The following is a 14,619-nucleotide window of genomic DNA, read 5'->3' as shown; positions in this document are numbered from 1 at the left end:
GCCATTCACCAACCATCCACTGGACCATCCAGGGTAGCACAGCACTCATCAGTAAACAACACGGTTTGAAAATTAGTCTTCATGTATTTCTGAGCCCACTGCAACCGTTTCTGCTTGTGAGCATTGTTTAGGGGTGGCCGAATAATAGCTTTATGCACACTTGCAAACCTCTGGAGGATCCTACACCTTGAGGTTCGCGGGACTCCAGAGGCACCAGCGGCTTCAAATACCTGTTTGCTGCTTTGCAATGGCATTTTAGCAGCTGCTCTCCTAATCCTATTAATTTGTCTGTCAGAAACCTTCCTCATTATGCCTTTATCTGAACAAACCCGTCTGTGCTCTGAATCAGCAACAAATCTTTTCACAGTACGATGATCACGCCTAAGTTTTCTTGAAATATCCAATGTTTTCATACCTTGTCCAAGGTATTGCACTATTTCACACTTTTCGGCAGCAAAAAGATCTTTTCTTTCCCATATTGCTTGAAACCTGTGGCCTGCTTCATAATGTGGAACGTCCTTCTTAAAGAGGCTCTGTCACCAGATTTTGCAACCCCTATCTTCTATTGCAGCAGATCGGCGCTGCAATGTAGATTACAGTAACGTTTTTGTTTTTTTTAAACGAGCATTTTTGGCCAAGTTATGACCATTTTTATATTTATGCAAATGAGGCTTTCTAAAGTACAACTGGGCGTGTTTAAAGTTATGTACAAGTGGGCGTGTATTGTGTGTACATCTGGGCGTTTTTACTTCTTTTACTAGCTGGGCGTTGTGAATAGAAGTGTATGATGCTGACGAATCAGCATCATCCACTTCTCTTCGTTACCACCCAGCTTCTGGCAGTGCACAGACACACAGCGTGTTCTCGAGAGATCACGCTGTGATGTCACTCACTTCCTGCCCCAGGGCCTGCATCGTGTCGGCCACATCGGCACCAGAGGCTACAGTTGATTCTGCAGCAGCATCAGCGTTTGCAGGTAAGTAGCTACATCGACTTAACTGCAAACGCCGATGCTGCTGCAGAATCAAATGCAGCCTCTGGTGCTGATGTGTCCTCGCTCGTCCGACACGATGCAGGACCTGGGGCAGGAAGTGAGTGACGTCACAGCGTGATCTCTTGAGAACACGCTGTGTGTCTGCACTGCCAGAAGCTAGGTGGTAACGAAGAGAAGTGGATGATGCTGATTCGTCAGCATCATACACTTCTATTCATAACGCCCAGCTAGTAAAACATGTAAAAACGCCCAGATGTACACACACAATACACGCCCAGTTGTACATAACTTTAAACACGCCCAGTTGTACTTTAGAAAGCCTCATTTGCATAAATATAAAAATGGTCATAACTTGGCCAAAAATGCTCGTTTTAAAAAAAAAACAAAAACGTTACTCTTATCTACATTGCAGCGCCGATCTGCTGCAATAGGAGATAGGGGTTGCAAAATCTGGTGACAGAGCCTCTTTAAGTAGTTTTCCTTTGATTGGGCACACCTGGCCAACTAATTATCACAGGTGTCTAAGATTGATTACAATGATCCAAAGAGCCCTAAGACACAATACCGTCCATGAGTTTCATTGAAAAACTAATAGTGAAATGTTTATGACACTTAAATCCAATGTGCATAATAATTTGGAACACGGTGTAGTTCTGCGGCGGATTTTGCAGCGGGACACGCCACGCAAGATCCCCCCTTAGTTGTTGCACTGTACAGCCTACGTACTGGAGGTTAGAGGAGCACTGAAGATGTCACATAATTTGACCGCAATTAATAAATGACTGAATAGTAAATGATCGCTTGTCATGACTGATGTGGACTGACTGGTTCTGTGTGCAATGGTCTTGCAGAATTGGCATTTGGGTTCACCACAATTGTAGGAACCTACGAGAGAAGGCAACATATTAGATATTGTAGTTGTGGGCCTCCTATGTCTGCTAGGTGCCAAGCGGCTTCGTAAAGTGTTGGACCGTCTGTATGTGATTTATTTTTTTGGTCCACTTGCTATCGAATTTTTCCAAATGGGGTCATTTAGTAGAATGGCCCAGTGGCGTTAAAAAATATTGGTGATCGCTTTGTGACCAGCGTTGTAGGTAGTAATAAAATGAAGGCTATGATCTGCACCAGGTCTATCATTCTTATTTTGTTCTAGGCATTGTTTGGTGAGTGCACAAGATTTTTTTTGTACCTATGCTTGTTGAATGAGGCTTTTGGGGGTATTTTTTTTTTATCCTCAAATTGTGAGAAATAATTTTGGCTTGTTCCTTAAATATTTAGTTTGTACAGCAATTGTTTTTTTAATCCTATTAAATTGTCCAAAAGGGACATAACTGGATAATGTGCACTGAGGAAGTCTAGGTAACTATTTATACCCACAGTTACCTTGGGGTCTTTGGTTATATTTAGGTCTAGGTAATTAACTGCTGTTGGTGCATACAAATGGGTCAAGGATAGGCCAAAATAATTTGTTATGAATGGGTTCAGTGTCAGCAGGTCCTGCGTGTCTCTAACACGCCGCATCCACCTGTAATCTATCGCATATAAGTTATGAACTTAGTTGTGATCCATAACCACTCGATCTGACCCGCTGACACTGAACCCGTCAGTCCGGTGGACCTGACAGATTCAGATCCCAGTACACGATACAGCTACTCTGTATACAGGATACGAAGCAGCTGTACTATATAATTCGTTTTTGTTAAAAAAACATATTTTTACTTTTTTCAAGTTGCACAAAACGCACTGATAGACATTTGTTATTGTTAAGAAAAACATTTTACACAGCCTTTAAGGATTTGGATGAACTCCTATGCCTCTAATGCGCTCCCAATCTATATATATATATATATTTACATTTTTAAAAAAAAGGTCGTCTATATACCCACAATACAGAGCAATGTGTGAGGAATATTTTTGTGAATTGAGTATGTACTTACGCTAATCTGTATATGGTGAAAACGAGCACACATGGCACAGCCTCTAGTCTCTTTGTATGGGGTAGAATTAAAGGTGAAGATATTATAATGTAAAATGTAGGAGATGTCCTGTAGAAGGAAATCTATTTGTATTAATGGCATGGTGGTATCTAGAGAAAGTGTTCAATCGCCATGAGACCTTTGTGATGGGGAATGTTGGAGTATAACGCAGAGAAATCGATGGATTTGTTGAGATCATGTAGTTCAGTGATTTGCTTCAGTCGTTCAACTAATTTTTGAAAATGAAGATCTATGAAAGTGAGACAGATTACTAGTGAGTGATCCAATGCCTGAGATTATAGGCCAACATGGGGGATTGTGGATGGATTTGTACACTTTTGAGAAGTGGTAGTAGAAAGGAAGCGATGGTTCATTGACGGTATTTTTGTGAGATTTTTATCCGCTGTTGAATTGATAGGATTGTTATTTGATGCTAAATGTTCCTTAATGGGGTTGGTGTGCAGGACTTCGTAAAAGTTGCCATCAGAGAAAATGTTGTGGGGTCTAATCTGTATGACTATTCTACCACCTTTTGTTGGCGGCTCAAGTGACAATGTGAGTGTTTTTGGATGTGTTTTATTTATTTATTTATTTTTTTACAGCCAATCTTTCATCTGATGGCAGGGAAATTTAATAGGGCTGTTTTTTTGAAGGTCGCGAATGTCATTGGCCACCAAACTAACAGGTCTTTACTGCAGTTCTGACCGCCATCCTACTATAATGTCTAGTCCTTACAGCCCTATTCTCTGTAAATTCAAATTCTGAGAACATTGTTCCCTATTAGGTTTTGTTCTGACAACCCATATCCTATAAATACAAGTTCCAACCAACTCATTCCCCATCATTTCTAGTTCCATCACATGCATTCACTAAGTCTAGTTCTGACAACTGTGTTCCCTATAAGTTCTAGTTCTGACAACTTTTGTATCTATAAATTATAGGCTTCATATCTCCATTCCATTAAGTCACCGCTATGATCTAAAAACTGTATTGTCTATTTAGTCTAAGATCCAAATCCTGTTATATCAGAGGCTAAGGCAGATACTTTCTTTTCCTCATGCTTTGCACTGCAGCTCTGCTTGGTTTTATCTGCATTGAGAGCAGGTTTTCATTACAAGGATAGATACTAAATGAAAAGCAACTAAACCACTAGTTTGGATAAATAACATTTTCAGATTACTGCCTTATATATATATTGAGCCAAATGAGCCTCAGTAAGTAGATATACCTGGAGATCTGTTTCAAACCTTTGGGACAGTTCAGCCTTTCATGGTACCAAGTTTGTGTCAAAACGGATGCAAAACCTCTATTTACCTTTTCTGTGCTGTTGTTAAATGTAGTCTATTGTTTTTGATTTGATTTTCAGCCATGAGATAGACAGACTGACTATAGTGTTCATCAATGGACTTCCTTGCTGTGGATGCAGAAAAAGTAGTGGCCCTGTAAATAGACTTGTTGGGTCGCCTGAGATTTTTAAAAAAAAAAATCTGACTTTTTTTCCCCAGAAACAGCGCCACTTTTGTCCATAGGTTGTGTCTAGTATTGCAGCATTCAAATTGATTTGAGATGCAATACAGACACAACCTATGGACAAAAGTGGCACGGTTTCTGGAAAGATCTAATATCAGACAACCCCTGTAATACACATGTAGCCATCTTTATCTTGACTTAACACATTAAATACACAGTGTCCAACTTTAATTTGACTTTTTCAATGACTTTTGTTGTGTGATATCAAGCTGCAGCAAGTTATCAGTCAAGATAAACTTGGCTACATCTGTAAGTTAGTTTACGTGCTTTAAGATGTGATCGTAGGAGAAAAAAAAGAGAGACCACTGTATATGAATAAAGAATTGCAAATAATTCCTCCGAGTTTCTTTATGACCGGCTCTGGGCAGCGGTGCCGATTTATATAATACATTCTTTTTTTGTAGCCAATCCTGGAAGATAAGATCTGTGAATGTAAGAGATGTAATACACTGCTTAATAATCCTGTCGTCATCATCTACAATGCATTGTGTAAAGGATATATTATTTCTATTATAGGAGCTAAGCCCTTGTGTCACTTGCTACTTTACCGGAGGTCAGCACATTGCTAATACAATAGGCCACAATTCCTTATCCTTGATTGTCCTACTTAGATTAAAAAAGTATTTATCGGCCGGTTCTGTCCGTCTGGTGAGGAGGAGGCAGAATATACTTGGCAATGCATTCACTTCCATTCAGATCAGGAGCTGCTAATACTCTATTACCTCTGCTGCGAGTCTCCGGAGAGAGCACTTCTTAACCCTTCAACACTGAGAGCTTGAAGGCGAGAGAAGAATACAAATAAACTCATTAATGGCTACACTTCCCACAGTCCAAATGAAGCTGACCTGACTTTTGAGGACACAGTGATGGAGGACGGAGTACAAAAGTGGAAAACATAAGGGAACCATATAAGCACCTTAAATACTAAGAGAAACCAATGGGAAAGTTTGTATTCCTGGTCTGCAGTGAGGATAAGAACTAACAAAGGCATAAGTGGTAGCACAGCAGACCAGGTAATGTGTACATACTACAGGGGGGGGGGCACATTTAGGGTTAGAATTCATGACATTATAAAGGACGTTCATTATATGTCAGTATCCAGGGGTACTTGGGAACTCTCCTATCCCCCCACACCACCCTAATACCAGTAAACTTCTCTCTAAACAGTTAAGGAGAAAACATAGACTTAAAAGGTGAAAATTCATTCTGCCACCACTAGGGGGAGCTCACTGCATATGAATTTATTAGCGTTCATTGTGGGCTGTATAAATCCCTGTACAGTGAGCTCCCTCTAGTGGCAGCTGCAGGCAGAATTTTGTTATAAACTACGGGTGAGTTCGGATGTGGCAGAATTGTTTCAGATTTTCAGTGCGGATTTAATGACGAGATGCATGCCCATTCTTATGTGAATACAAATTGTTAAATCTGTGTCTAGTCTGCACCAAAATTTATGGCTGAAAATGTGTCCCATAAAAATGTTTAATTTACTTAAAACAAGCAGAGATCTTGAAAATATTTAAAATGCAAATAAAACGCCATGAAAGTTGTAAAAAGATTAAATGTCCACACTTTAAAAAATTAGTAATTATTTTTATTTTTTTAAATATCTAAATAGTTCTAAAATTCTTTGCAGATTCATTTCTATACACCGCGTATATTCTTGTAGCATTTGGAGCTCTGTTTTTATGATGCAGAGCTCCAAATCCGCCGCATAATCATATGGCTACCTGCAGCCACCACTAGAGGGAGCTTACCACATACTGTGTTATCGTTGAGTTCAGTAATGCGCACTAATAGTCTATATCAGAAGTAGGCAACCCGGGTGAGGTAAGGATCTGTTATAACAATACAGGAGATTCTTCCGTGATAATTTTTTTTTTAGCTTTTTCCATACTGAAGAGATGTGACCCTCTTTAAGCTGTAAACTGTAATTACAATACAAGGTTTTCATAATTTCGATATATTCCTTGGCCTTATTAAGTATTTGTGCCAAAAGTAATCTATTTTACATGACCACTCTGCAAACATTTTCTCAAGAAATAAAAAAAGCAAAAACAAAGCATATTTGTGTCCTCAGGACGCGGATACAGATGAAACCTATGGAAGAGCAGGGAGCCATAGTCCCCGGGATGGTTCCCGCTCTCATTTTTAGTCCCCGGCATTTCTTCCACTCTCATTCCTGGTCCCAGCATGGCTTCCACTCTCATTCCTGTTCCCCAGCATGACCCTCCTCTAAATCTTACTCAACATTGTTCCCCCTTTTGGTCCCCAGCATGGCTTTCCCTCCCATTACTAGTCCCAGGCATGGCAGTCTCACATTGCTAGTCCTAGGCATGGCCCCCTTTTCATTCCTAATCCTATTAATGGCCACCTCTCCATTCTAGTCCCCAACATATCATATCTTGCCTCTCATTCCTGGTCCCCAGCATGGCCTCCCCTCTCATTCTAATGCAGTACAGTACACCAGCATGGCTCCCCTCATTCTTAGACTCCACTAAGGTTTCGGTCTCCATATACTTCTTCACTGCTAATTTTAACATGCCAGTGGCAATCTGCAGGCCACCATCCTCTGCAATCCCGCGCGCTGTTCAGTACGCTCCTCCTGCTCTCACTGCCACAATGGTGCAGGACGATGCAGGCAGCTTCTCCCCCCTTATATGCCAAGCAAGTCTCCTCCTCTCCTCGGTCCGGTGATGCAGGGCGGCGCGAACCCACATTTAGATTTGCAGCGCATGTAAATAAAATTTGTGGTCTTTTCAAAGAGGATCCCACAAAAAAATTTGCTAAGAAATAAATTATCTTTGATCGTAAAAGGGGGTGATCTGCTTATAGAGAGGCAGCTTCCATAGGCTGTAATGGTGGAGAGAATCGGTCACAGAAAAATTCTGAATGGGGGACGTCTTCTCAAAGGGTGATTTTCTGGGGCGGTTTCACTGTATGTATATATGTGTATTTCTACAATTGATAGTCTAGTGAGTCATTCAAACAATCATTAATATATACACAAGATTAATTATAGACATTGCTACTTCACAGTTCAGCTCAGACTTCAGGTCACATCATGTAGATTGGTATTATTATAAGATGCAGCTTCTGACAAGAGCGAGCAATCTGACAAACAAACGCCTTTGCGTTACAGAGCAAACCCTTGAGAACATCACGCCGGGACTGGAACATTGCAATTTCTTTGTTTAATGCAGTTGCGCTCTCAGGAGTGTTGGAACACATCAAAAACGTAACTAAAAAACATACAGATGAAATTCAGCTCAAAGTGAATAATCTAAATATGGGTTTTCTCTGGATTCTTGGACTTGTAATTCTGATCTAATTTTCTATTTCCCAGTATACAACTAACCAGACAAGTGTTTGTGAAATTTCTTCGGCTGTCAATGAGAACCAGACACAGTCACATACACAGATGTTTTATTGTATTTTATCTATTGTTTTGTTCTTCAGCAGTTTACGAGGATGTGGGGACGGTGCGACGCAATGAGTATCAGCCTGCAATCAGCCAAACCTTCCACCAGTCGGATTTTCATGGGACTGACCTCTGAAACGAGACCACAAAGGGGCATAAATGGAAAGTATCTATTATTTTTGATGGTGTCCTGGGGAAGAAAGGTAGGGCTTAAAATATCCAGCAATTTCGGATTCAATTCTCGGAGATGTGTATTAGCATTATCAGTGAAGATGCACAACAATCGCCCCCTTTGGATCTAAAAAATAAGGAAGTAAGAGAAGGCAAGCGGGTCGCATCCCACTATGTTAAACTTCAGCAGTGATGGTTTTAGGGGTGGAAAATGTGAAAATTTTCCCAGGCCCCCTAAGACCATCCTGTGATTGGATACGATTTCCAGGCAAGGAAAAAATAAAATGGGGATTCCAAAGAGGCGCTGCTAACATCCAGAAAGTGTGATAAATGGGTCATTTATTTAGGCATTGTATGGTGGTAATGTGTGGCCAATATATGTGTTATGTGAGCACTATATGATATTTAGACACTGTAGTTTATGCTCAGTGACAAATGCAGCAGTCCCTGTACAGGGGGGGAGAGAGTAGTGTCCATCACCTATTGTGAATGGTGGATCCTGTATTATCTATATAGAGGTTTTACCTGTCAGTGTAATTCTGCCTGTGATGATAATGAGATGAATGCTGAGAAGTGATCTCTACAGAACAGGAAGGGTCAGTCTATTGTGAATGGTGGACCCTGTGTTATCTATAGAGAGCTGTTAGACCCTGTTGTGTGAATAGAGCCTGAGTGTCAGACGATAAAAACTTCAGTTTTGCATCGGTTCAGTTTCCCTTTCCGAGTCGTGTTTCCGTTTTTAACGGTCTATTTTGCATCCGTTTTTTCATTGTCAGTTTTAAAAATGGAAGAATTTTACGCCAGACCCTTCCTTCTGTAGATAATGACACACACTGCCCCCTGTAGATAGTGCCACACAGCCCCTCTTGTAGATGGCACCCCTCCTGTATTTAGTGCCACTGCTAAAATGCAATTAACATAATTGTCTCCAAAGTGTTTGTCTGGTTTCCATGGATGAAGTAATGTAATGCTGCAGTTCTGTATTATCCATAGTAACTCTACCATGGCGGGCCGGCCCGCTCTTGTGACCTTCTGTTTTTCTGAAGGACAGGTCATTATGGCGGCATGTAAACATACATGTGACAGGGGCCCCGAATGAACGCGGTGAGAAATCCTAAAGGTAAGGATATTAAAAAACTCGTATGTAAATTTATAGAATCCTTGTTTGAATATTAAACCAGTTTGATAAGCACTTTGGGTCAGAAAGGACATTTTTGCCCTTTAAGGTCAGATTGTCTCAAGCATCATAGGTTTTTTAGGCCTTCCTTTGGATCAATAGGTAGAAACACCATTTTTAAGATCTAACCCTCCCCCTTCACGTGGTCTCCGCTCCGGAACACTGCAGCACTAGCCGGCCTGCTAGCAGGCCGGCCTCCTGTGATTGGCTGCAGCGGCGGTTGCATGGGATGAAGCGTCATCCCAGGAGGCCAGCCCTCTGATGTCATCCAGGCCGGCCTCATGGGATGATGTTTCATCCCATGTAACCGCCGCTACAGCCTATGATTGGCTGCAGCGGTCACATGGGATGAAACGTCATCCCAAGAGGCCGGCCTGGAGGAAGAAACACAGACTTCTGGGTAAGTATAAGATTGTTTTTTTCTGAGTTGCATTTTTTGCGTCAGAATCACTGCGAACCCGCCGAAAAAAATGCAACAAATGCTATTTGTTGCGGGTTTTACCTCACCATTGGATTCAATGGGGAAAACACGCAACAAATATGCAGCGAAAACGCAATTACAATTGATGTGCTGCGGAATAAAATTCTGCACCACAGGTCAATGCGTTTTTTTCGCTCAGTATTTACGCAGCGTGTGGATGAGATTTGTTTTATCTCATCTACTTTGCTGCTACTGTATTTGCTGCGGATTTTCCGCAATGAATTCCATTCGGAAAATCCGCAGTATTTACGTAACATGTGAACTGACCGTTACTGGTTGTGCATTGAAAAAAAAAACCCCTTATAAATGGCATTATGGAGGTGGCATCAAAGAACCCTCTGTGTAAAATACGTCTCTTTCAGTGGGATATTTTCTCTTGTGAACTTGTTGTCCTCAGTTGTTGCTTCTTCTTTAGTCTGGAGAGGAGTCCGGACCTGCAGGGCTTTCTTGCCAGACTAGGCCTACCCTTCATCTTACGTTTTTCTGTTACAAAATTCTGACTAGAGCAATTTGTTTCCTTCAATCTCTTAATATTATAACGGTGTGATCGGTGGTGGCGCTGCTCTTTATTACCCACGTAATGTGAAGGATTTCATATTTTGGCTAGAACCAATATGAAAGTATTTCCGTTTTCTAGGCTCTATTGGTCGTCCAAGTCAAGGATTTTAGAATGGTGCCCAAAAGAGGTATTTTTCTTTCTTTCTTTTTTTTAAATCCATAATTTGCCCTTGTGATGGTGCCCCGGCCTAATTTTAAACTCGTTCATACAAAAAACACCATCACAAGCAACTTTTTACATTTCCTTTTATTTTGAAAACCGTTTTTAGTCAATTATATAACAAAATCTACAGGGTGATTATAAAATGGAATGGCCGAATAATACATATACAGAAAGGAGAACGGGTATTGGAAGGTGACAGACAGATCTACACATGATTATAGTTATCCATTGGCACGGGTCAGGACCACTGCGCTATCTTTATAGGTGCTCAGCAGTTATCACTGATTAGGAAATGCATAAGGCCCTGTTCATACGGAGTATTTTGCAGGCAGACAAAAACTGCCTCAAAATTCCTTCAGGAATTTTGAGGCAGATTTTGACCTGCCTGCACTTTCTTGCCGCGGTTTTCGCCCGCGGGCAAAAACCGTCGCGAAAAAAGTTTTCTCTGCTTCCCATTGATTTCAATGGGAGTTCAGAGGTGAAACTGCTGCAAGAAAGAACATGCTGCTTTTTTTTCCCCTGCGAGCGGCTAAGGGTATGTTTTCAGGCGTATTTCGGGGCGTTTACGCCTCGAAAAACACCTGAAAAAACGGAAGCTGAACGCCTACAAACATCTGCCCATTGAAATCAACGGGAAAATTGAGTTCATACGGGGCGTCTTTTTACGCCTGTTTCAAAAAACGGAGCGTAAAAAGACGCTCCGTAAAAAGTAGCATGTCACTTGGTGTTTTTTGGAGCTGATTTTCCATTGAACAATATGAAAAACACCTCAAACACCTGAAAAGAAGCTCCAAATTTCATTTTCAGCTTCTAAAACGCCTGAAAATCAGAGGCCGTTTTATCTGAAATCAGCTCCGTATTTTCAGACGTTTTTTGTTAAGCGTGTGAACATACCCTAAAAGTCACCCTGGAAAAAAAACACCTCTGCCTCCCATTGAGATCAAAGCGAGGCGGTTTCGGACATTTTTTTTGGCGCTGATTTCGACATGGTCTCTGCATCAAAATCAGTGCCAAAAAACTCTGTATGAACTGGGCCTAAGGGTATGTTCACACAGAGGAATTTTGCGGAGGAATCTGCCGAAAATTCCACCTCCCATTCGTTTCAATAGGAGTCGGACGCTTCTCTTTCCCGCTTGCTGATTATTTCAGCTGGTGGGCAGAATAAGCGTCCTGCTTGATCTTCGGCCGATTTAAGCCCAAATCACCCATTGATGTCAAATGGGAGGGAGGAAGGAATTCGCCGTGTGAACTAAATCAATATAATCTGCGATAAAAACTAGTATCGTAAAAATTAAAACAACCTAAAATTAAAAAAAGAAATAAAAAATAACCATCATATATACAAACTTCTGTACAAGATGATGAAACAGGAACCGGCAGACACATTTTTCTTATATGTAATTTGCTCCCTTAGTATTCTACTACATAAATTAGTATCCACAGCTCAGTAGCTCAAATGGTTTTGTTTTTTTTTGTAACTTTTTTTTAAATATTTTTGCTTAATCTAAGTGACTTTCATCTGGGTTAATTGCACAAAAATATAACGTCAGAACACTGTAGCCCAAATGAGGTAAATTCTGCATCAGTAATTGCAGGGAGCTGCTGTACATGGTGAAAGTGGCACGTGCTCTACTGCATGATCCCAGAATCCACAGATGTCTGCTTCCTCGTGGTCTTTGGAGGAGGTGGCGGGGGTGTTTTGCTGGGTAGTGGAGGTGGAAGGTGCTGAAACAAAAGTACAAATATAACAATTAACATCACTGTACACAACGTTTGAGGGGGAATATGGGGATAGCAAATCATGGTTTGTGACAAAGGTGACCTGTTATCCTCAAATAGTCTGAGCAGATCCCAATGTTATGTATAAAAGCTCGTGCCCACTCTAGTTCTCATTTCTATTCCCCCTTTATTGTCTATTATGCCAAATTTAAAGGGCTAGTTCAAAATTCGAAAAAAAAAAAAAAGGTTTATTTTTTTTTTCCAAAAACAGCACCACCTTTGTCCCTGGGCTGTGTTTGGAATTGCAGCCCAGCCCATTCAAGTGCATCACTTTAAAACTTTTTCCCTTTGGCATTGCCTTAACCCCTTCCCGACATCCGCCGTATATATACGGCGCTGTCGGGAGGTGCTTCCCGCAAAGCGCCGTATATGTACGGTGCAGTGATGGTGCGGGCTCAGAAGCAGAGCCGGCACCATCACCGCGGGGTGACAGCTGTATTATACAGCTGGCACCCTCTTGTAACTGCCAGGACCGGAGCTATTCTCCGATCCGGCAGATTAACCCCTCAGATGCAATCGCTGGGTTGCTGTGGCAATCGGACGCCAGAAGATGGCGTCCGAGTCTGCCTTGTACGGGAGCCGATGAGGACCCGCCTGCGGCGTGTCCTCATAGGCTTGCTGTCAGTGAATAACTGACAGCGCTAATACACTGCACTACGTATGTAGTGCAGTGTATTAGAGTAGCGATCGGGGCATCAGGCCCTCATGTCCCCTAGTGGGACAAGTAAAAAAAGTAAAAAAAAGTTAATAAAAATGTGGTAAAACAATAAAAACACACACATTTCAAATAAAAATAAAGCTAAACTGACTTTTTTCCCATAGTAAGTCTTTTATTATGGGAAAAACCGTAAAAATTAAAAAAACGATACATAATTGGTATCGCCGCATCCGTAACGACCCAAACTACAAAACTATTATGTAATTTATCCCGCACGGTGAACGCGGTAAAAAAAAAACATGAAAAACAGCGCCAGAATCTTTGTTTTTAGGTCACATCTCCTTCCAAAAAATGCTATAAAAAGTGATGAAAAAGTCACATTTACTCCAAAATAGTACCAATAAAAACGACAATCCGTCCCGCAAAAAATAATCCCTGACACCGTTTCGTGCACGCAAAAATAAAAATGTTCTGGGTCTTAGAATATGGCGACACAGAAAACAAATGATTTTATAAAAAGTGATTTTATTGTGAAAAAGCCGCAATACATAAAAAAAACTATACATAATTGGTATCGCCGCGTTCGTAACGACCCAAACTACAAAACAATTATGTAATTTATCCCACACGGTGAACGGCGTAAAAAAAAAAACATGAAAAACAACGTCAGAATCTTTGTTTTTAGGTCACATCTCCTTCCAAAAAATGCTATAAAAAGTGATCAAAAAGTCACATTTACTCCAAAATAGTACTAATAAAAACGACAATCCGTGCCGCAAAAAATAATCCCCGACACCGCTTTGTGCACGCAAAAATAATAAAGTTATGGGTCTTAGAATGTCGACACAGGAAACAAATGATTTTATAAAAAAAGTGATTTTATTGTGCAAAAGCTGCAATACATAAAAAAAACTATATAAATTTGGTATCGCCGTAATCGTATCGACCCGCAGAATAAAGCGAACATGTAATTTAGGGCGCACTGTGGATGCCGATAAAAAAACCAATAAAAAACTATTCCAGAATTGCTTGTTTTTGGTAATTTCCTTTACCAAAAAATGAAATAAAAAGTGATCAAAAAGTCGTATGTGTTCTAAAATGGTACCAATAAAATCTACAGCCCGTCTCGCAAAAAACAAGCCCGCACACCGCCCAATCAACTGAAAAACAAAAAAGTTATGGCACTAGTAATGCGGTGATGAAAAAAGATCTCAATGCGCAGGCCGGAGGCGAACATTCCTTCAGTTTCAGGGCCCTAGTATTTAGGAACTAGAAAAGGGAATGGACACAGCACATCCGCTGGAAGCGAGGGCGCCCGTATTATACCAGCGCAAAACTTTCCCAGTAATATTTCCCAAACTACGGAGAAAAAGTCCCCAAAAGGTGCAGAGCGTTACAGAAGGGGAGTGAGAAAGAAAACCGTTTATCAGTGTGACACCGGCCTGCGCATAACGGATCGCTTCACAGCGTAACACACATCTATGGATAATTGTATTATTTACCCCATTATTATACCCTCTTATTATGCCCTGATGTACTCCGCACAGATTACATATACCCTGATATACTCCGCACAGATTACATATACCCTGATCTACTCCGCCCAGCTTACATATACCCTGATGTACTCCGCACAGATTACATATACCCTGATATACTCCGCACAGATTACATATACCCTGATCTACTCCGCCCAGCTTACATATACCCTGAT

General features: G+C 41.0%; 1 protein-coding gene across 1 annotated transcript in view; it reads right to left on the bottom strand.

Annotated features, from left to right (window-relative positions):
* Nucleotides 1-10,537: 10,537 nt before the first annotated feature.
* Nucleotides 10,538-14,619, bottom strand: part of DOCK1 (dedicator of cytokinesis 1) — a 362,037-nt gene continuing 357,955 nt past the window's right edge. Inside the window, exon 52 of the mRNA XM_075843124.1 lies at nt 10,538-12,193. Coding sequence (XP_075699239.1) covers nt 12,098-12,193 — 96 coding nt within the window. The 3' untranslated portion in view covers nt 10,538-12,097. The remainder of the gene's footprint in view (nt 12,194-14,619) is intronic.

The sequence above is a fragment of the Rhinoderma darwinii genome, chromosome 11 (assembly GCF_050947455.1).
Source record: "Rhinoderma darwinii isolate aRhiDar2 chromosome 11, aRhiDar2.hap1, whole genome shotgun sequence".
Lineage (NCBI taxonomy): Eukaryota > Metazoa > Chordata > Amphibia > Anura > Rhinodermatidae > Rhinoderma > Rhinoderma darwinii.
This window is presented reverse-complemented; position numbering and strand designations above follow the sequence as displayed.